The sequence below is a fragment of the Perissodus microlepis genome, chromosome 2 (genome assembly GCF_051167445.1).
Source record: "Perissodus microlepis isolate ML-2025 ecotype Zambia chromosome 2, ASM5116744v1, whole genome shotgun sequence".
Taxonomy (NCBI): Eukaryota; Metazoa; Chordata; class Actinopteri; order Cichliformes; family Cichlidae; genus Perissodus; species Perissodus microlepis.
In genome coordinates, this window is record NC_140462.1 from 28,661,275 (window position 1) to 28,685,413 (window position 24,139).

Consider the following 24,139-nt stretch of genomic DNA (forward strand, 5'->3'; position numbering starts at 1 on the left):
TGGTAGTTTGGTTTCTGGATTTTTTTCTTCATCCGTTCAAATACGCAGGTTGTCTCTGCTCATGTTACAAATACCGGTTCTATATTAGTCATGGCGATTAAAGCTTTTCAGTGTTCAGTTTCCATACTACACACTACAGCCATTGTGGTCTCAAGAAACTGCACCTGGTTTCCTCCCGGTGAACAGAAACTCTCCCTCTTTTAATATCACATAAGTATAGCATTAAGCACGGTGGACAGTGAGTGGTAATAGAGACATTCATAATTAAGGAGGAAAAATACTGCCTTTGAGTACTTTGGCGACTGATTTTATGGCTGTCTGTGGACTTCATTTGTCAGTGAATTATTTTCACAATAATGCATATGCCGTCACAAAACTTAGCAGGTGTAAAGTTGAGGTCAAAATGAAGGTTGGGTTCAAAGTTGGGCGTGCGAGGCTGGTGTGATCCTATTGCCAGATGATATCTACAGTTATATTAACCCAGAATAACTGCCATTGATGTTTAAAAACTTGATTTGCGACAGAAGGATACGGGCAAGAGTGAAAAGGAAGGTTTATAAGATGGTAGCGAGACCAGCTTTGATGTATGATTTAGAAACTGTGGCACTGACAGGAGAGAAAAGACAGGAGGCTGAACTGAAGATGTTAAGATTTTAATTGGCAGTGATTGGGAGGGACAGGATTAGAAATTAGTGTATTAGAGAACAGCTGAGGTTTAGAGTTTTGGAGAGAAAGCTAGAGAGGCGAAGCTGGGATGGTTTGGATGGGTGCAGAGGGATAGTGGTTATGTTGGGACAAAGGCTGATGAATATTGAGCTGCCAGGCGGGAAGAAAAGAAGACCACAAAGAAGATTCATAGATGTAGTGAAGAATGATACGAAGAGGGTTGGCTTGACAGATAAGGTCGCGAGGGACAGGGTAACATGGAGGCAGATGATCTGCCGTGGCAACCCCTAAAGCAGAAGCAACAGAAGAAGATGATGATATAGTGCATTCTTCTACAACATCGAAACCATCTTCCTAATGTCATGTAGGTCCCTCACGTGCTGCAGATTAGGGGTGTTCAGGGACGCTCAGTCTGACTGGGCTCTGAGGAGTTTGGAAACTGGATCAATGCCTTGGGCTCTTTGTTTTCCTGAGCAGCTTTTAGCCTGCTGGGAGAGGTCGCTGCTGTTGGAGAGCGTTGTTGCCATGAAGGGGTGTGCTGGGTTCCCAACAATAGGTCAAAGTATCACCCACATGAATGTGAGGATCAAAGATTTGGATTGTACAATCTGGATTGTAATGGCACATTATTTACTTCACCTGTCAGTTGAATTGTTGTATACTGATAGTAAAAAGTGATGGAAGATGCATATTTCCATTTCACTACGTTGCTTTGCCCCATTCCACTGTATGGTCGTGCTGACCTTATTAGAATTTGTTTGCTGTTTATGTGAACAAGACCTTTCTTAAATCACATTGGTCAACCTACATTTACACGCGCTATCAGATCGGATGTGAAAAGCGTGCCGCCACAGCTTAGAGGAAGAGCACCGCGGATAAATTCGCTTTAGAGCACCGCGGCACCTGTGACATACAAATAATTTGCTTCTCAGAGGTTTACACTGCGCAAAACAATAGCACCTGTAGCGCTGGGTGACAACTTATCTGCCCCAGCTGAAACAGGAACAACATGCTCTGTCTCAGCGGTAATCTTTGATCAGCTGAAACGCTTTCTGTGATAAACATTGACTCGATCCCCATGGGCAATCACTCTATAGTACTGGCATCATGGGAGGTAATGTATGCATAGACGTGTTGAATTCGCCTTGGGCCCCTCGCACAAACACTCACACACACCGTGCACAGTGAGATGAATTGCTACGCCACCTAGAATAAATACATATCAGCTACAGTGAGCTGGGGCGCTTTGCTCTTTCCTATTAATCCTCAGCATGGTGATTTATTGCAGCGTGCTTGTCAACAGCCATATAGTCCCCTGGAACTGTGGCCATCCGGGAGAAATAGTAGAGTTTAAGACTAAGGCCCAGCAGCTGCCCCGTAGTCTATTTATGTGCATTCTCGTCCACGCTGAGGGTGAATATATGGGTTGGTTGAACAACAACATTTTGCGCTAAGAGGAATGGGGCTGTAAAATAATCTATTTGCCATAATCCAAGTTTTAAATTGATGCCTTCCCAGATGTCACTGTTGTAGAGATTTGCATTTGCCAAGGTGAAAGGCCTGGATGCTCAGAAATCAGTTGTGCGCAGGAGAGTGAATGCTAAAGGGTCCTTCTGTAAGTTATTTTTATACTGTGTATGCATGGCACTGCATATTCAGCTCTGGGTGTTAACTCATCCGTTTGATTAATATGACTTCCTCTGAAAAACACTGAGTGGCAGTAAAGCAGTGGGACTCTTTATTTAACAGCACCATCTAGTGGGCATCTCTGTGACAAATAATTCATAATTCAAATGACAAATGAGAAATCTAAAACTGCGAATTGATCCTGACACTATAGACTTGATCAGACTTTATACATTGATCAATTTTATGTTCACTTATTTATTTGAAGACAAGAGTCCTGCATGTAAAAGGAGAGCAAGAATTGTCCTCATATAACCATGAGATTTAATTTCTGCCTTAGAATTTTAGTGAACAGGGTAGTGAAGGACTTATAATCCTGCTTTTAATATGTATATGAATAATAATAAGAAGGAATCCACCTTGGAAGTTGGTACAGAGCAAATTTATTAGACCACATGTCCCAGTGTAATGTTTACGACACAGTTGCTCTAACTTAAAAGCACTGGCAATAAAGTCAGTTTTTCTGTTTCTGTAATTGTTACTCCACCAATACGCAAAAGCTCTTTAATGGAAATCACACTTTTTCATGCTAAAATATAATTGGTGTTGTCAATCATTATCACAAGCGCCTTGAGGCGACTGTTGTTGTGATTTGGCACTGTATAAATACAATTGAATTGAATCAATGAATTTACTTTTCTAAAAAGGCAAAAAACAATAAAGACGATTAGTTTTTGATTAATTTTCAAATTGCAGTTATTTTCTTACTTCCTGAAAAGAAAAATACATTTTAATGGTTGAATGTTAACCTTGATTAATTTTTGACTTCTCAGAGAAGTTCAGTGTGCTGGCTCAAATTTGAAATGAATAAAGTTTGTGGTTTATGACATAAAGCATATTAATATAACTGTTATTTTTAAACAAGTTTTTGGCAGATTTCTACAATATTTGTTTTGTTTTTGTTACATTTTAATACATTTGTTAACCACTGTGTTTGCATACCTTAAAGAAGGCCCGATACATGCTCACTCACTAAAATAAAGGCTTTTTGGTACTTTTTTAAACCTACCATGAAAGCCTTGCATAGATTCATTTAGTGGAAGGTTTTCGGGCACTGTTTTTAATTTTCTTTGCTACAATTATTCCTCATACATGAGTGCCAGTGGTTTGAGGGACACCAATAACTATTATTTTCTTCTTCTTTTTTTTTTTTTTTTTTTAAAAGTTCCCCACTAATTAAAAGCCAAACAATTTATTTTAGACTTTTATCACTAAGGAGTTTCCCAAATCTGTGAAGAGTGGTGTATAGCTTACCTTATCTTACCAAATGTCACTTAAAAAATAATCCACAGCTACTTGAAGGAAAGAAATCAAGTAAATTAATTTTTTACTCTAACTTGTCTCTTTTCTGCCAAACACGTTACACTCAAATATGACTTTAGGGCAGGATGTGAAAGTCTATATATCTGTAACTGATAAGACAAAGAACCAGAGAAACTACTGTGAAACTACTCGAGTGGGCCTCACATCTGAAAATACAGTAACAACTGTAATTATTGCAACATGAGCTTTATTATTTATGTGTCTCACTAGATTTTTTTTTTTAAAAACAAATATAATTTTACAAACACCAAAGCATCTTAAACTTCAACTGCTGTTTTCAAAAAGGATGACAATTTTTTTTGGATTGATTTAATGTGAATATTGACAGTTACAACACATGACTCAGAAAACCCACAACAGGAACAGAGCACCTTTTTCATACTGCAGGCGGCAAGGACACTTTGACTTGATAGCTACATACAAAAAACAAATAAGGCCACTCCACTTTAAAGCGTTATTGTCCGTTTGAGAGAAGACAGCGGCTTTCTTCGACTGAGTTTCCGCAGTGGTAGAGGACCTAAACAGTGGAAACTAAAAAGGTCTACGGAGCTCACACATTTCACTGGTCACTGTCACGTGTTACATTTTAGAGGGAACTGCTATGGCTAATGTAGGTGATTATGAAGTTTCCAATGTGCTTTTCAGAAGAATGAACTTTAAAATGTGGCAAAAAAAAAAAAAAAAAAAAAAAAAATCACAGGGTAGATAAGCCACTGCTCATTAATTTTCAGCAATTACCCGTATTAAAAATGTTATGACAATGAAATGGAAGGACATCATTTTAGTTTGAATTTAAAGCTACATTAGTATATTTTATTACCTCTTGTTTGCATCTGATGAAATAAGCCTAAAATATTTATAACACCGTTTACTCTGAATGTTCAGTTACCACAATTTCACATCACTGTTCAGTGAAATTAAATCAAATATGCTAGGTAAGCCTTGATGGTCCATCCGTGAAGAATATTTCAGTTACTAGAAATTGAACAAAGTTTGATTGGCTGTTACAGTCAGATAGTTACAATGATTGACAGCTAGATGGCGCTGTGAGGCTGTATTTGCAAAGAAAGCCCCCCTCCTCCAAAACAAACCCATCTGGTCATCTCTGCTCCACCTACCCATTTTATTTAGCTCCTCTCTGTCTCCAGCTCTGTTCTTCACCTCTACACCTCATCACTCCTTCCATCTATCTCTCACCCTTCTCTCCTCAAGCCTCTGTATCCGTTTCCATCCATCTTTATCGCTTCCTCCCTACTAACCCCCACCTCCACAGATGCTCTGTCCTCTACTGAGCAGCAACAGCCTGGGTTTCGCCTCCGGAGGTCACCAGCTCCATGAGGCTTCCTGAAGATGGTCGGTTCACCCCGGTGGCCCAGCTGAAGAACATTCTGAGGAGGGAAAAAAAAAGGGGGGGGGGACTTTTTGAGTAGTTGAATAAAATCTTCAATCCCTTTTCATGTTCATTCTTATATATATTATATGTGTACAATGTGCTGAACCTTTTGGTTCTTAGTAAGTGTGTTTGCTTTTTCCAGTTCATTTGTTGGAGTCAAGGAGGCAGAGATGTGTCTGGAAGATGAGCCACACCTCAATCATATTCCCCTGATTGTTTTATAAGATGCTGGCAGCGTCAGTTCTCTTTTGCTTTCCCTGGTGGGCTGGTTTTATTCCCTGGGCGACATCCTGCTCTATGACTGCAAATTCACAGCCTAAAAATGGTACTGTTAACTGCAGTTAAATACAACGCAATGGTCACAGAGTTAGTTTCTCACTCAGATCTGCCCCTCGCTCAATACATGTGCATCTTATGTTGAAAACAGTCAGCTTAGAGCTTCATTACAGGATATCGCTGATCAGTAGTCGATGTCAAAGCTATATTTTTCTTTAATATACTGTCTGTAGTTGTAACCTTATTCTTTGCATACATTTACAACTCTTTCTGTTCATCCCCCGTTACACACCAAATAACTGATCAGCATATCTAAATTTGTGTTTTTTTTAGTTAAATAAACCGATAACTCATCCAGTCATGTATTTAGCATAAATCATGAATCTAACATCTAACAAGCCTAGCACCAAAGATGCCTTCAAATACCACGTGAGCTAGTCTGTTAACTTAACAGTAACATAAAATCTAAGTAAAAATAGCTTATACTGGAAATCAGTTCGGTTTAGTAGATGAACAGTGGCCAGAAAGGTAAGCACAGAATAACAATAGGTGCTAAAACAAACTAACTGCCACCTTCATTAATTTCGGGTCACATAGACTGTTTCTATTTCTGTCTCCAGACCCTCATCTGTTTCCTAAGGGATTATCAAAGTGGATCAAATCCCATCTAATCTTCACTGGCTGACACAGACATAAACGCAGCCAAAGCCAAAGCATTCATTCAGTTGTACACCAAGGATTAAAAGAAATTAACAAATTTATCAGAGCTTTAAGTAAAGGCAGAGTGGCTCATGTAGCTCAAAGTTCTATTTGTTAATAGAAGTTTAATTGTCTCATTGCTGTTTAAAAACCCCCAGAAGAAGTCTATTTTGCCATCTTGTGGTGCAATTCTATATTTTAAATTTTATTTCTTTTTGGGTTAATGGCCTGCATTTGTATAGCGCTTTTCTAGTCCCTAAGGACCCCAAAGCGCTTCACACTACATTCAGTCATTCACCCATTCACACACTGGCGATGGCAAGCTACATTGTAGCCACAGCTGCCCTGGGGCGCACTGACAGAGGCGAGGCTGCCGGACACTGGCGCCACCGGGCCCTCTGACCACCACCAGTAGGCAAACATGGGGTTAGTATCTTGCCCAAGGATATTTGGCATGCAGCCAGGAGGCAGCCTGGGATCGAACCACCGACCTTCTGATTAGTGGCTGACCTGCTCTGCCACCTGAGCTACAGCCACCCATATGACATTCATATGCAGCCAAACCTTCAGATCCTCAAAAGAAACCCATTCCAGTTTATGAAGATGTCATAATACATAATATACATATAAACAAAACAAATCTGTCCTAACAGATTTTTTAAGCAGCTACTTGCAAAACACTTTGTATTCTGTGTTCATGCCTCCTCATTCTTGTGCATAATTAGACATCCTCAGGTATTTCCAGTCACTTTAATGTAACGTAGTTTGATAGCTGGAAGTGTTTCTGTGATCCCAAGCATCAAAGGTAAATGTGACGATTACGGTGTCAGTCCCTGAGAATCAAAGAGCTTCTTAGTCCAATGCTGAACAATCAGAAAGAAATTCTGTTTCTTTGCCCACACTGTCTTAATAACAGTGTGAACAATTGAGAGTCAGCAGGGGGGCTGTTGTGAACAGAAACACGCAGAGGAGCTGTACAGCAGTTGAACGATATCAAAGCACTTAAGAAGTATATTAATTTAAAATGTGAGTACCCTAATAGAATCCAGTTGGAATTTTGCATAATAGGGCTCCTATAAAACTGAACATCTTGAACATTTCACAATTTGAAAATTGCTAAAAACATATATACACACCCCCAATCTAAATAAAAACAAAGAAGAGAAAAAGACTGCTTTGGCACTCACTCTGCAATATACTCCAGCGGTGTCCAGGTACTGAAATCTGCTTTAGGCATGAACTTCCTGTTCATCGGCGTATCCAAGGTAACGCTGCCAAATGAAGCCAGATGACAATCAGGGTGAGTAGCTGCGTCTGAGCAGCACAGAGGAAGCAGAGCGTGCAGACTGCAGCATCTCCACACATACTATATATCACATGCAGTTTCTGAGGGGTTGAAGTCATTTTATAAGCATACTAAAACTGTATTTTACAGGAAAATCGATTATTCCGTATAAGTTAGACATCAACATTCAGCTTAAAGAAAAAAAATGTTTAGGAATTATGGCAAAAGGCACAGGAGGCTTATTTTAAACTTGAAACAGCCATCGCTCAGACAATAAGGCTTGCAGTTTATGTGCTTGAGTGAGGACATTTGTATTGGGCGTGTTATCACCTGCCAGGGCAATCCTGTATTGTCAGACTGTGTATTCCTGCAAAAGCCATACAATGGGTAAACAACATTTTCATTCTATACTGTGCTTTGCAGAAATGTTCGGGTTACTATATGGTGGTGCCACAGCATCAGAGACCTGCATGCAGCAGAAATGCAAGACATGGGGCTAATGTTAAACAGATGTGACAGAATGCTGGAGAGGCAGCCTGGGCCCATACTGGAGGAAAACGCAGCCAAACAGAGCGCGAGAGGTGGATACACCCCCTAAAAAGACATTTCTTTCTTCTCATGATGACAGTGCAAAAGCTGCTTTTATATCCAATAACTAAAGAGAGAATGCAATGATGCAAATACAGCTGTGTGTCATTCATCTAAAGCATTCATGTGCAGATCCACTGCGTGGAATGGGCACACTTATTCATCTTTTATTCCTGCATCTTATCCTCACCTCGTACTTATCTATCCAACATAACAAAGAATACGTGGCACAGCTAATTTTATAGCTTTCATCTTCAGTCCTTTCACCGACTGCTTGCCGTGCTGGTGTATTTAAAGCAGCACTATACATGACTTTTATGTTATGGTGAATACAGAACACATTTTTAAACCTGCGTCTGTAGCACAAAAAAATGTCTTGAATTCATCCTACCAGTTTGTCAGTCCTGTTTTATTAATAAAGTCTGCTGCTGGATATGGATTAGAGACAAATCTGTTCCCTAAAAACATTAAAAACACACTAGAAGAAACAATATACAGTATTACCCTGCAAGCGGAACACCAGCACACTATCCCAGGAGAAAAATAAATCTTTTTTGTCATAACATACATGCTGTTGCTAATACAGGCAATCTAGGGGTTTCTGTGTTACCATAAAATCAACTATTTTTAACCCATAAAAACAATTCAGGTGGGTTCTGAAAGTAGACACCAAGGTTAGTCCATGTCAGCAGGACGAACAGGAGTGCAGAGGCACCTGCAGACAATTCCTTGGTGAAAATTGTAAAACCCAGTGTGGAAAAAGATGACATGTAGACACATGTATTAAAAAAAAAGAAAAAATTTCACGCAAGTGTAAGATTTATTTCTGAGTAAAAACCTGGGAGCCATGTTTCCCTTTTCGTTTCCATTTAAATTCTAATTACAAACTCACCACACACAGTAATGAGCAGTAACTGTATAATATAATTAAAGCCACTTGTTTTCTCATAATAAAAAGAGCAACATATGTTTTGAGGAAAGCACATTTGTGTGAATTGTACAGTCAAAAAAAGCTTAAAAATATATTAAAAACTATTGTAGCTTCTTATTTTAAAAGGTTAATAAAATCATGCCAGGCCATATAAAGCTATTAAATTCTATTAGCTTCAGTTTGTTGCTTTTTGCTAGCAGGGATAAACCAGAGATTTTACACATGAAGTGTGCTCAGGATCATCTCGACTACGTTTTAAAATCTTTGAAAAACAGACTGGGGATGAAAGTTGATAAGGACTGCTTTTAATTATTCAATACTGATAACTTTGTTTCCTGTAAGTCTGGCTTTCCAGTTGTATCTGCTGTAAATACAACTAATCTAATCTGAGGGTGAGAAGAGAGTAATAGACTTTTCTAGTTTTAATCTAGCAGAGAAGACTTTTTGTTGATTGTTCCTTTAAGGACAACACATGCTAGAGCTGCTTTTGTACACCTTGATTGTGTTTTATTTCAGTACTCACGGTAGTATAGCGACAGCAGCAGTGTCGGCAGGCATCCCGCTGTTTTTTGCTGCGAGACTCTGACACAGCTGATGGACGGCTGCTTTGGCCATGCCATATCCTATCATGCCTGGGGGTTGCAGTGGAAACATTATTATTTTAGTATCCTGGAGAAAATTCAGCTTACAAAAGGCAACGCACAACACAATATAATCGTTACACAGGAAGTGGATTTGTTGAGAGGGGTCAAGTGGACAGACCAGACGTCTGTGAATCTATGTGAGGAACATCTTGAGACTTTCAAATGCTTCCCTGTCTTTTACATGGTTTGCAAATGTTAATATCGACTTAAGGCTTGACAGTCTGCTTACTTGCATACTGAATCTGTACATGAACCCAGCCTGGGAGAAGGAATTTTCTGACTCTTCAGCATCTGGAAACAGTAAGCGTCTCTTCCCCCTAAATGATCTTATGAGAGGCTTATAAATCCCCGACCAATAGAAACGAGGGGTGGTGGCATGACTTTGCTCTCAAGCTTTTGTTTTTCCTGCAAGAGCAAACACTAGTAAGGAATACCAGTCTTGCAAATGCATCCACTCACTGTATACTGACCAGATTAGAATGCAAATTTAGACAACCAGACATGTTCAGCCCATCATTAAAAAACATAAATCTGATTTCTGGCTCTGTTGCATGAATACACATACATTCACCTGAAAACATTTTGGAAAGAAGGGAAAAAAATAGAATTTACACTACGCAGACTCACATTATTATCTGCAATACAATAGTTACAAAACATGTTGTGAATTTGCAATTTTGAGTTGTTATAGTTTGCATTAGACGTTTGATAACCGCTGCGCCATCATGCTGATCACTTCTCTCATCTGCTTTATTCTTCAATAACTAAGCGTAATTATTTATTCTTGTAACACACACACTCAATAGTTACCAAATGATTAAACTCCAAATCTCATGCTGATAATTTAGTGATTCTATCTAACAGCAGCTGCCACTGGTTGCAGTAAAACAAATGCAATAGGTGCCAACTAAGGTTTTTCCAGTTATATACTGACTCTAGGATTACCACTGCATCCACTGGAAGTCTCTTCATAGTGTCTTCATCTCTGTTCTGTATGAGAGACTGGTTTGACTATTGACTTATCATCTAGTGAATGTTAAATGAGGCCAGAATGGAGTTCTCCAAGGAATTTAACAGGCTACAAGTTGCATATCTGGGAGGATAATCACAAACCATGAAAATTTCACGAGGCCAAGCAAAGAGCTCAGCATTCCTTTTGAACTGTCTGGGGTTCAAACTCTGCTCTTAAGCTTAACTGTGGGGTCAAATTCTCAAAAAGGGCAGTCATAAAATTACCAACCTTTTCTTCACCTGCTGACTTTTTGTTTTTTCTTTCAGATTTCTAGTAAATTGGGTTTGCTCCTCAGAGAAAGAAGCTAAGAAACAAGATTGATGTGCTACTGGGGTATGTTGAGCCTAAACCCAACCTTGGTAACTTACGCTGAACACATAACCAAGTCGTGAGCAGTTTTTTTGTTTTTTTTTTTTACCAAGTTTTAGGTTGAAATTGGCTGAAAGTGCTACATTTTTAGTTTCTTTTCACAACTTGCCCCAAATGCAGTATATATTCTTTACTGAAGGAAAACACTTTACACATGTTGGGTCACACCTTACTAACACCACCAAAATGAAGCTCTAAAGTAAAGTTACAGAAATGCAAACTACACAAACTGGAAATGTACAAAAAGGGAATTTTCATGTAGATGATGCAGAAAATGCATATTTTTTTGTGGTCCCTGTTATGAGGGTCATGCCCGTTATCTCTGACTGGGTTTTAGGTTTTGTCAAGATAGCAAACACAAAGAAAGCCTGGGTTTGTAAAATCTGCTGCGTCGTAAATCCCTCTGAAAGACAACGAGTATGACAAGAACTTTTAACTACTTTAAACATTTGGTCAACCCAAAATCAACGTACATTTTCAGTGTATTAAGCGATTCCCTTCATTTGGTCTGTTATCTCACACACCTGCAGCATTTAACAGCCTTTTCATCCATTAAAATTTGATGAACAACAACAAAGTCAAAGTCAGTACAATTACTCATCCTAATATCCTTTCCTGTTTCCTCTTCATAGATGATCTGGATTTGGCTCATTAACTCTCCACTCATCTTGTTTGATCAAAGCACTCAAAAAAAAAAAAAAAGGGATGAGTGTAGGTGCCTCTTATACCCATTTGTTACATTTCTTAACATTTGGTACTTGTTATTGCCTTGTGTTTAATTAGAATTTGAAGATTTTTTCCCCACATGTTTACTCTGCAGAGCTCTACCTAAATGCTCGCACTGCAGAGAACAACTAAAATGCTTTAGTCTGATAAGTTAAAACACTGCATGGGGACATTGTGTGAGGACCAACAACTGCTGAGTCACTGTCTTCCTAAGCCGGCAGCCAATGAGCTCTTTGGCTCTGTGTGGGCTGCTGAGCCAGGGCTTTGTGTAGCTGTAGAATTGGATCATAGCCCATCACATGGCCAGCTTGGTCACAGGAGGGGTTTTTACAAATCACATGGCCCTGGATTTAAGCCTTTATGGACACTACACGAGCTGACGAGCTGGACCAGTATCACACGGTAACATGGCTGCAACTAACAAAGTATTTGACTATACCAATTAATCATAGATGTAGACTTTAATTAATTAAGTTGAATAAAGTGATTTCTTTGGACTCTGTCTTAATTGGTTGTTTAAATGGCTGAGTATTAAACAACCCCATGGACGGCCTGTTCTAGTATGTAAATAAACACTTAGGCATAAAATCGTTGTTAATTTTAGACACTTTGTTCCTAGCACCCTGTCGCAAAAAACTAACTTAATTTGTTCTAATTTCATTAATTTAATATACAAAAACAAAGCCAAAGATATCACAGTTTCACAGATATAAAATATGATTTTGCACCAACAAGATGAATGCTGAAGAACTATTAACCAAAACACAGGAGTGGTACACCTTAAATACTACCTACAGCATCTGAACAGTGTCTGAAAGTCATATCCTTAAGAAGCAGGAAAACAAATCCCTGAAAAACCTGACACAGGAACTGAGGAATGCATCTAGCCCTTCAATGAATCCATCTACTCCTCACTGAAGCCTCATGAGAAATTGTTTCAGTAGAAGGCTGGATGTCAAGAAGATATTATTCGTGAAGGAAGGCAAATGGCGAGAAACAGCCAAGGTTTGCCAGATTACAAAAAGAACTGAAGTGAAAACATGTTGTATGGAGCGATTAATCCAAATGTGCACATTTCAATAAATCGCTACACCCATTTCCCATTTTTTTGGAAAAAATTAAATTTAAATTTTCCTTTGGTCTAATTTATCTACTTTCATTAACCTTATTTTTTATTTATTCACTCTTGCCCCGGATATCTTAAAACGATTAAGCAGGTCATGGTTGAGTCGATTGCTCAACAATACAGGGGAAGGTTTGTAGTGGACAAACATGCTGTTTTGGCAATCAAACCAATTACTTTTTGTTTGTGAAACAGACTCACTAACCAGTGAGCACCACTGCTGCCGCAGAGCTCATCAGCGATTCTGTCTTTTTCCCTTCTGTTTTGCTTCTTGGATCAATGTTATCGACACATTTCGCCCCCAATCGCACACACTGCTGTGAGCAGGTGCGCCTCTGATCAGTGTGTCAATTACCCTGGTCAAAGTCTGTAACCCTGAGGAGCGGGCCATCAGTTCGCTATGATGAGAACAGTAAACACGCAACAAAAACTGTGTGCCTCACCTCCAGTGCCTGACTGGGCTGCTTTAGCTCCAGCCAGAGTCAGCAGTCCACCTGTTTTTAGGTGCAAGGCAGCAAGGTGGCTGGAGATGGTTGAGGTCCACACGCTCTGTTTCCACATCAAATCGCCATTTTTGTACAAGTCTGTAGGAGAATACAGAGAACAACATCTTAGCCTGGCTCTAGCAGTGCCGAAAGCTACGAGTACCTCTAAAAGGTTTGTTTGATCTGTACAAAAACTTGATTAAAAAAACTCAAATTACCATTTTTACAGGATTACTGTGTCAGATTATTTCTTGGCTTGGACCAGAAACGTCCTGACGTCTTACCAGACTGCCTGATAACCGTTCATTGCCAAAAATCATTGCTGGCACGTAACTCATCTATTAAATGGCGAATTGCTGTTTATAAACACTGGTATTTGTAAAGATTTAATACACTAAGTTGTTAATCTGAGCCGGGTAGACCAGCTGTTTTGAGTGGCTTCAATAATGCCAGTCTTTTCATCTTTGCCAGAAAGCGAGTGCCTTATCCTCCAAATGTTTGAAATGGCTGAATTTTCGGCAACCACAAAATTCTTATTAGCTGCACAGTGCACATCAATTCTGGCACTTCAAGAGAACTGCTGCTTTCCCTTTGCTGCCAGGTACAGCTATGGAATAAATACCAAAAAGCTAACTGGCAGAACAAAAATCTGGCAAGCTTTTGGCCCCACAGAACAAGATTTAAACACTTCTAAGTAAATGAGATTCAAGAAAAAGTCTAATCACAAATACCCCTTAGACTTTATTTAATTACACAGCAAATTGTTTTCAAGTTCACAATTATGCATGGGAGACTGCAGGAAAGCTGGCTGATTATTAACACCAAAACAAATAATAATAATAAAAAAGGTTGAACTCTGACCTTTGGAACTACAGTTTCCTCCCGCCCATCCTCCCGCCACGCACAAGATGGCATCCACTTTCTGTTCCCCTAGCAACTGGGCCACATCTGCTGTCACCTGCACAAAATGAGAGCTAACTGCTAACACAATGACATAAAGCCACTGGGCTGACGCACGAGCTGAATGGCATTTAAATGTCAACTAAGCATCAGCTGGAGAGTGTTTGTTCTGGTAAACAAACAAAGGAGGATAGCTGTAGAAATTATCCTCACTCAGTCAGTGTACTGTTAGATTTCTAAAAACACACTTTTCATTTTATAAAGTGCAAAAAATATCTTACCAAAAGCAATTATACAGAGAGAAGGGATGCTACCAATTTTGATCAAAGTCACATAAAATGGGCAAAAAGAGATGCATCAAATGATAAATATATTTCTGTGTGTCAAATAAGACCGCTCAGATCAGCTTTATTAGTTTTACCTACCTTGGGTTTTTATACCCTCTCTACCCTTAGACGCTCTCAATGAACAGATTTGAACTATAAAAGCTACTAAGGTGTTCAAGAAAAAGAAGTATAGTTTAGATAACCATTAATGCTGCCTAAACAAATAAGAAAAAGAAAATCATCACAGTAATCTGACTCTATCATAACCTCTCTACTACAAAAACCGAAATCCCCACTTTCTCAGTTGACCTGAACGCAGCATTAGCTTACACACATTTTAGCAACTCTACTATTACTGAACAATGCAAATAGTTGTAATAATAATAAAAATAACAATAATAATAACAATAATAAAATAAAAAACAACAAACAAATGTCATTAGAGTTATACCAAAGTCATATGAAAAGTCTGACTTTAGCTGTCGCAGTAACAGCCCTACTCCTGTCTGTTAACGCTTCAGTTTTTGCACTGATGAGTCAGAAAGATCTGCAGAGCACCTGTCCTGCTTGCTCGGTGAAAGACTCCGTCATCTTCACGATCACGTTTTCATTAGCCTCTTCATTTGCAACCATGTCGATGCTGGCGACCCACTATTTAGTGCACAGAGAAAGAGAAATATAGTTAGCTCACCGTTTATCAGTGCTAGCATGCTAGCGTTAGCTGTCACCACTCACCCATCCTTTAGATTTGAAATACTCGACACACTTTGAGCCCAGAGCGCCTCTCCCACCGTAAATGATCACCCGGTTAGCAGCCATGTTCACGCTCCAGTTACCCGTCAGGAGTGAGAGCGAGAGAGCTGCAGGGATTGAGTTTAGAAGAGCAGAAGGAGGAGGAATAGGAGGCGTTTCTCTGAATGAGCAACAAGTTGGTTGAACTAATGCTACGTTCAACGACTGTAGGAAATCACCCACTCCAAAGTGAATCCTGAAGCGAATCAAGCTGAGAGCTGAAACCAAAAACTGCAGTTCTTGAAATAGGCACTGGAGAGCGAGTCAATCCCCACAGCCAAACTTTACAGCAATAAAAAGCACGTGGTCAATGCCAATACACTGAAAAGGAGTATAGAAAATCTAATAATAATAATGATTTAAAAAAATAACATGCTTATGTTACAGGAAAAAGTTTGTCCTCCCAGGATAGGAAGCTGTAACTGGTAACTCTCTGCTAATTTGAGTTACTGAACAGAACCTGTCCATCTGCTGTTGGTGAATTTTTGTGAGCAAAAGTCTTTTAAAAATGTTATTATTATGAACGATGAATTTAGATTTAGGTTTTAAAATTGAATTCAATGCAGAAGTGCCTCAAACCTGAGCTGTTTTAACGGCCAACGGCAGGTGAAACACTAAAAGGCTGCTAAAAGGATTCTGTTTGAACTCTATGAAAAAATGGCCTTGTTGTTGTCTGACTTGTTCTTCTTTTACCTAATCAAACACTTTACAAAAGACTTTTTAGGCTTACTCGCTGGAAAAACGTTAGTGAATGAACATGTGGCTTCATATCAGGGACTTGAAAACTCGATGGGTCACACCACAGCGGGTACATGCATCATCATATGACTTTGTCACTTGGCAATAATTAGCAAGTGTGTGTCTTACCATTGAACCCAGTGACTCTGGATGAAAACATACAGTTTCTGGATGCACCTTGCTAAATCTCCCTGTCTTCAAATGTAGTTCCTTTTTATGGACAAAAAGCTAACACTGAGAGTTCAGAATGTTAGTCCAGAACCCAGCAGGTGACATTCTAGAGGACAGGTGTCAAACACCAGGCCCGAGGGACATAAATGGCCTAGTAAAGACTCTAATCTGGCCCACTAATTGCGTAGATTTTGATCTTTTAACTGTATTTTCACAAGATTTATAGCTTTTCCAGTTGAGACAGACTTCTTCCCCCAACCCTGTTACCATATATACTACACCAAAGTAATTAACTATCACTTAAACAATTATGTCAAAGAAAAGTCACTGTTTTTCCACTATCTACTATAGCTATAGACATTGGGTTTGTTTTGGGGTTGTTGTTTTTTTTGTTTGTTTTTTTACAGTGAGTCTACAATCAAATACTGTGTTTGGGAGGTTTGTTTTGTTTTTTGGGAAATTAACAAATGGTACATGTTTTATAATTACAGAAGAGTGTGGCTGAAATTTTAAAAAGCTTGCTTATTTAAATGCTAAAAGGTTAACTGTATAGCTGCACCAAATGAAGCAGTTGCTTGTAAAAAAGACTTCATTCACATTCACATGGGATTTTTAAATGGAGATTTTCTCTTTAGAATTTGAAAAATCTCTGTGTCTATGAAGAAGCAAAAAAGAAAAGAAAAGGAAAGAAAAAGAAGGAAAAAGGTGGTGATATAACCTTAACTGTAAAGAAATGTTAGCCAATCAGAAGCCAGTAACAACAGAGTGCATGCAACAGCAGAGATTCTGGTGTCAAAAAAGAGAAAAAGATGATTTTCAAAAGCTCTGTTTTTAGTAACCAATAAAACTATTTACATGTACATGGTCATAAAAGGTAGAACAGAATAGCCATTGTCCTTGACATTGTGTGTAAATAAAACATGTTTTTTTTTCAGAAAAGGGTGAAAACATAAAGCTCATAGTGAGTCTACGCTGGATAGTCGCAACATTGGTGCCCTTAATCAAAATCCCTATGGAGAATATGAATGGGATTTTTACTTTCAAGTCTCATTGTTTGAGTTTTATTGTAGAAAAATGGTCACGTCTGGTTTGAAAAAAGTAGATGGCCAAAATACCAAACCCAAGGCTTCAAAAACCACTTTAAAAAGTCTTTTCTATACAGTTTGTCTATCACACAAGGTTAAAAGTGAAAATGTTGTTAGATGGTTTGGATTATTTACAAAAAAAAAGAAAAAAAATACACATCTTAATCTTTATCTTCATAGCAAAATCTTAGTTGGACGGAGTGATTCATCTTGTCTGAAGCTTGAAAATGTCAGTGCCCAAAAGCTATAATGGACACAAAGATGTTTTTAAAAGACAAGTGCTTAAGTAATCTAATAGCCCAGGCTGCTCTGAGAATAGGTTTTCATTAAGGAAAAGTAAATGTCTACTGAGCTTTATCATACATGAATATGTTACAGGCAAGCCTAGTGTGCAGTAATGCAGTTCTGCGTGAATTCACCTATAATGCTAAATTTTTGGTAATTTCCATTTTCTGTATAAAATTAATGCAGTAATTTCAGATACGTTACAAGTGGGAGAAACAATTAAAGGCTGATGTTTTTATATTTTGCATTTGAAAAAAAAAATAGCATCATTTTCACTAAATTGTATAATAGAAAAAAAACTTGCAAATGTTGCAGATCTCCTAAACCATTTAATTTTATATAGTGAGCACTAGGTGCTGCTATAAGGCTACAAGGTTTACAACATAGGACTGAGCTGTGTCTTTCCATTAGTTGCTGCTGTGCTGCCTGTGCTGAGCCAAAGCGGCATGCCAACGAGACATCCCTGCCTCTCATGAATTATACAAACAAGATGGCCCTAGCTTCCTTGTCACTGTAGTGAAGCCCCGATCTGTCACCTCACCTGGATATGACACACACCTCTGCTACTGGGAATAAGTGCTTGGTTTGTCTAGTCTGACATAGGTGTGTGTGAAGACACACACACACGCACGCACGCACGCACGCACACACACACACACACATACACACACAGGACAAAGAGGGTTAGAGAAACAAATACACACCTTTCCAGTGTTGCAAACAAACGAATTACACCTTTCTTTCCTGCCTGTCTTCCTATCTCCAGAGAAAATGTATTAAAACAAACATGCATGTAACCCACACATCTCCTCCAATGTGAGATGAGGAGAAACTGTGTGGGTGATGGGAGTCAGTGAGGCTGACCAACCTCAATAGCTGGCTGATACAAAAGAACACATGATAATTATGACCCAGTATCTGGTTAGTTCAGACCTGAAAAAGAAATCCTGCAGCTTCCCAACATTCGACAAACAAACAGAATTAGAGCTGCATCAAAGGAACCTGTGCCAGGTTGAGTATTTGCCAGCAGCTTGGTATCTCATGGCATCAAGTGGACACAGTAATGACTACAGCAGCAACTGCTGTTGCAGAATGGGGTTTATTGGGGCAGTGGTGGTGCTTGTCCAGAGAGGAGAGATGATAACTGATAGGCTGCTAGTTTCAGAGCAAGCACAGGAGTTGGGGAAAAACTACGGCACTGGGAAGACAAATAAGACCAGAACTCTTGTGCCTTGAGGCGACTGGTGTTGTGATTGGGCGCTGTATAAATACAACTGAATAAGAATTGAACTCCAAAATGAATGAAATGGCAACTTTTTTACAGTTTAATGATGTCTGTCCTTGGGCCTGAACTACTAAGCAAGTTTAATATACCCACAGTGTCTTTTATGTTATCTGCCTTAACTTAATGACTACCAGGCAATTACAACACAGTAGGTGTTGTAATTGCCTTAACACAGTGGTGTTAAAGTCCTGTGTTAGCAACATATGGTAATTGGCCAAAGCTGGCAACAATGTGTAAGTAACATAATCTTTAATGTTTACCTTTTGATTCTTTTCCAGTGCCTGTTATATTACTTAGATGCTCTGTTATGGTGTATACGTTCATTTTAGCACCATTCATTCAGCCACAATCCTGTTGGTTTTAAGAACAGAACAAATATATCATCAGAAATAACTAAAAAAAAAAAAACAAGCTTTCTTGCAAATCTAACATAGGGTCAGCAAGTTGCCTACAAGGCTTTATGCCCCCATTTTTAGATTTATGTCATAGAGCGTTAGAGAGCAAAGAAATAGCTCTGACATAGCTTGGAGTCAGCAGGAAAAAAATAAGTAAGGAATAAGGTTCCCCCTGCTTAGAATCTGCATCCCTCATTGATGTTGGCTAGAGAAATTCAAAATGTTTAGGCAGTGTGCTAAAATTATAAAGCACTTTAATGTCTGTATAGCAATTTCTACTCCTCAGGAGACACTTCATTTATACTCTTTGATCCACCATCTTGGAGGTAAACTGTTCTGGAGCAGGCTGTACATAACAGATAGACTTAACATCCAGGTCTCAGGAGTGACATCACCGCTGCCTTAAACCTGGATGAGACCTCTATGTTTTCAAAAGAAGTCTGATTGTGTAGAAGTCTATAGAAAAAAACAGCACTCAGCTCATTTTCCTGAGACTTTTTAAATACAGCATGATGTTAATTATGTGCATTATGGTCTCCATTAGAATCCAGAATGACAATAAAGGAGATCATGCTTCAGGGTGGGCCTACCTTGTGATTGATAAGTAACTGCCAGATGGGCGTGAATTGTCTCTACGATCTCAGTGTGCTCCACTCTTCCCTCTTCACATCTGTTTCACAGCAGGATTTCAGTAAGCAATATGTGACATCATAGTAGCTACTTTTATTTTTATCATCTATGCCAAATATGCAGCAAAATACCTTTTTGATGGGAAAAACTTGGAATTAAACTAATTCTAAGCCTCATTGTACAGGCCTCTAATGTTTGTATTATACAGTACCATTGTTTTAGGGGGAAAATAACGTTAGCGGCAGTAGAAGATTTTAATCATGCTGCTTCATTCTCGTGTTTTCAGCTGTGCCCAGTACTGCTTAATATTTCATTTGATCTATTCTGTATAGATAACTTAATCAACTTGTAGTGCTCTGAAAAGTCCACAGTGGAAATAAAACAATCCCCACTGTGCGTGACAATGTGCATTACTTTCTGCAACAATCCACAGCTCTGTTCCTAAAGATTTCCTCACATCTAAACTGTGGATTGAAGCAGCAGGTGAGGTTGTTTTTTCTATGACCGTAAAAAGAAAAATAATTTCCACAGACATATACTGGTCCTAACGTAGCGGGATATATGAAATGTGTCCTTACGGTCTCTGATGTAGCGATTCTTCTCACTACATGAATCTTCCATTAAGTTAACCTGGTACAAAACAGCCTAAAGGGGACGCAATTCACAGTTCAACCAACAGAAAAACAGTGTGAAAAAAAGCTCGGGGTCTTTACCTTTTTAACTTCGTTTTAGTCAATTTACATGTTTGCTTTAGAGAAGTGATTTTATTTTCATTTCCAATATTGCTCAGCTCTGCTGGCCTCTTTTAACCTTCCTAACCTCACACATTAAGCTCAGACTTTGTGATGTCTTTTGTCATCCCCGTGCCATGTTTTGTCGAGTAATGTTGATTGTGTGCGTTTGTTGTTGTAGTGCAGCACTTTGTGAAATTTGCTTTTGAAGCTACCTGTAAAAATACAGGATCACATTCATAAGTGGCTGTGCTCTGTTACCTTCTGGAATGTATTCTGTGCATGTTTGAGCACACCGATGCCTTCAGAAGCGGATTAATACTGTATATAAATTCTGTGGTTATGCACAAAGCCATTACTCATGCATTTTAATGCATACATTTCTTGCTGAACTATTTTATACTTTGACTTGACACCCTACGTGTTCTGCCGTGTTAAAAAACAGAGCTTAAAGGAAAGGTTAGATTGTCTGAGTGAAACATTGGTCTAATGCAGGCTAAATTTATACAAATATGAGCATTTATACATGCAGCAAAATCAGTTATAGAAAATATATTCTTGTACCTTCTATTTGGGAAGGTTAGTTTGTTAAAGAAGAAAAATGTTGTTTGATGTACGTTCAGTACAGAGCGATATAATGTTTGAATGCCTTTGCTATTCTTCAGCGTGTGACAGTAATTCTGAATAAGTTAAACACACACATGAAATACTTGTGAAGACACGTGAAGATAAAACAAGCGTAGGTGCAAACAATAAAGCTACTGGTGTTTTGGCTTATTGTTACACTGTCACATCGTCCTGAGATACTTGAATAGAGCAGGGCTCTATCGACTGTTATAACAGAACACCTGTGCTTTTCTTGCAGTGACAAGTTGAATTGCCCACCTCAATCTATTGATTTAACAACAGGTGTGTTAAAGGGCTGCTTACAGCAAGACTGGTGTTCTTAATCTGACACTCGTTTTCCATGTTAGAGAGTCGTTCAGTCTTCAGAACAATTGAGCATTTTACACTAAAATATGGTTTCTGGTTTGCATACAGCATTTGAATGCAATTTTTAAATTGCTGCAGCATTTGTTTAACTTTTTTGTTAAATTTTTGTGTTTTTAAAACTGTGTTGAAGTGCTGTAATCTCTGCGGGTCTGGACACTCATGTTATACACTGTGCATTCCTTGCATAACAGAGTAATTTAAAAGGTGACATTGTCTCAGATCAAATGCCAAAATTTGCAGTGTGCTTTTCCAGCATTACCCAGCACTCAAAGTGCTTTCAACTACAAGCCACATTTTGATCATACAGCACTTAAATACAGTTATAGCACTTCATCTACCTCAGCAACCATAACATTTTATGCACAGTAGTAATGCTCAGCCCTCCTTAGTGAAAACAGGATACCACAAATAAAATAGAGTGCAGTCTTGACCCACCCCTCATTATTTTGCTAATGGGGGTGGTTGCTTATTGAAACATGCAAACGTACAAGGAAATATATTATGTAAGTTAAAAACTAAATCTATACAGTTCTAACAAGCTTGAAAGTCAATTCTTGGTATCACCACCTTTATTCTTCAGCACACTTCACTTATTCAAGCTTGCCTTTAACCTCTAGTAGTTAGAGGTAGAGGTAGTCTTCAGGAGTAGTTGAATGTCCAAGGACATTCAAAGCTGCTCTTTGGATGTCGGCTGTCTTTTGTTCCATTCTCTGTCAAGATGATCCCACACTGCTTCCATAGTTTTGAGGTCAGGGCTCTGATGTTCATACATATATGACAATTTAAATCAAAAGTTTCACATTTGGATTCAGTCCATATAATCCGTTACCAGTGATTTTCTGTCAATTTCTTGTATAACTTTGAATACTTCTGCCTTTTCTCCCAGTTTCCATTCCTTCAAAAGTTTGACAGCTACTCTTCCACTGAGACCATTCCTGCTGAGGCTTCTGCAAACAGATGGGTTAGCTGAAGGTCTTTGCTGGATTTTTTTCATGGTGTTTGAGGCCAAGAATTAAGATACTGCTGAGGTGTAGATATTTTTGGGGGATCTGCCACTTCTTTTGTTAGCACCTTATCCAATTTCCTCAAGAGTTTTAACCTCCTAAGACCTGAACTCTTCCACGGCATGCATTTTAAATTTCTCTTTGATATTTGGGCATATTGCGACCCGATGAATGTAAAAACAAAGAATTACCAGATTTTATTTTATTTTTTTTACCTTATTTTTGTTTTTAGGAAAAATAAGAGCCACATATGAGGATATTCATTTAAATTTTTGATAGAACAGTAGCAGCATAACGTCCTCGTAAGTGGATATCAGGCCCTTGTAGAGGAAAATTGAGTACTTTTTTTTTTTAGCAGCATAGTGCTTTTTTCCAATTATTTTTTTAAAAGTCAGGTCAAGGCTCAAAAAGCCCAAAGGCGATATAAGGGTGGCAGCTCACAACAGGTTTTGTTTGCTACATGGATCATTTTAGTTCAGCTGGTTGTCTTTCCTCTTGTTATATTTCTTTAAGAGTTAATTACATAAATAAAATGTGTTAATTACATAAATAAAATGTAGTTTTCACTGTAGCACTTCGTGGATTTCATAAGCAACACACTTTAGTTGTTCACACAAAGCATAAAGGTAAAAAACAATATATACAGTGTTATCTTCATTTTAGATGTCAAAAAGTATTTGCGGCTCCCAGTGTTTTCTTTTGCGTGGAAACTGGGTCCAAATGGCTCTTTGCGTGTTAAAGGTTGCTGACCCCTGTCCTAGGAGGTTAAGGAAACAACATATATGAAGTTTGTAGCCAACAGCCATTTGGAAATCACCTAGATGGTGCAGAAAACGTAGGTCCATTTTTGTCAGGGATCGCTTATCAAGCAGAACTCCTTCTGTTCAAACAGAAGACTAACATTAAGGTCCCAGGCTTTCACACGACAGGGTTATTCCATAAATCCACACATATCTAAAGATCTTCCAAGAAGAGAAAGTAGCTCATAATTCTCCAGCAAGGGTCTCTCCAACAGAATATGTATACAGGGAAACATCAGGTAAGTTTTTCTGTCAGCTCCAGAAGTAAAATCCCAGTGGTGTAGGAGACAGGCTTTACTGTTTACAATACAACAATCCAGCAAAGATCTTGATGCATGCTCGATCATCCAGGTAAGTAAATCCACAAAAGTTGATTCTGTTCATCTGGACGTAGCATCTTCAGTGGGAGAAACGTTTTGTCACTCATCCAAGTGACTTCTTCAGAATCAGCTGACTGCAGGTTTCCCCAATCTTATATATTCCCCAATCTTTGATCAGTGGTTGTTGATCAGTGGTTGTGAGAATTTGCATACTAATGATCAAGGAAATGACCTCCCAGCCCATTGTTCCTTCAGTGGGCTGGTTTCAGTCATTATGCAAATATACTGTTTATAAGATTGGAGAAACCTGCAGTCAGCTGAGACTGAAGAAGTCACTTGGATGAGTGACGAAACGTTTCTCCCACTGAAAACGCTATTATATATGACGTAGGTACTGTGTTATGCCTGAATGATTCAAAGATCATTATTAGGTCGCTTAACAAAACATCCCTCTTAAAATGGTCAGATACAAGCAACT

The 24,139-nt window shown here is 38.7% G+C and overlaps 1 protein-coding gene across 1 annotated transcript; it reads right to left on the bottom strand.

Annotated features, from left to right (window-relative positions):
• Positions 1–2,719: 2,719 nt before the first annotated feature.
• Positions 2,720–15,352, bottom strand: qdpra (quinoid dihydropteridine reductase a). The gene is made up of 7 exons (XM_084954502.1): positions 15,168–15,352; positions 14,991–15,083; positions 14,068–14,164; positions 13,165–13,305; positions 9,371–9,479; positions 7,231–7,314; positions 2,720–5,063 (listed from the first exon to the last, which is right to left on the bottom strand). Exons 1-7 carry the CDS (start codon positions 15,249–15,251, stop codon positions 4,961–4,963), a joined length of 711 nt encoding a protein of 236 aa, XP_084810628.1. The 5' UTR covers positions 15,252–15,352; the 3' UTR covers positions 2,720–4,960.
• Positions 15,353–24,139: the final 8,787 nt, after the last annotated feature.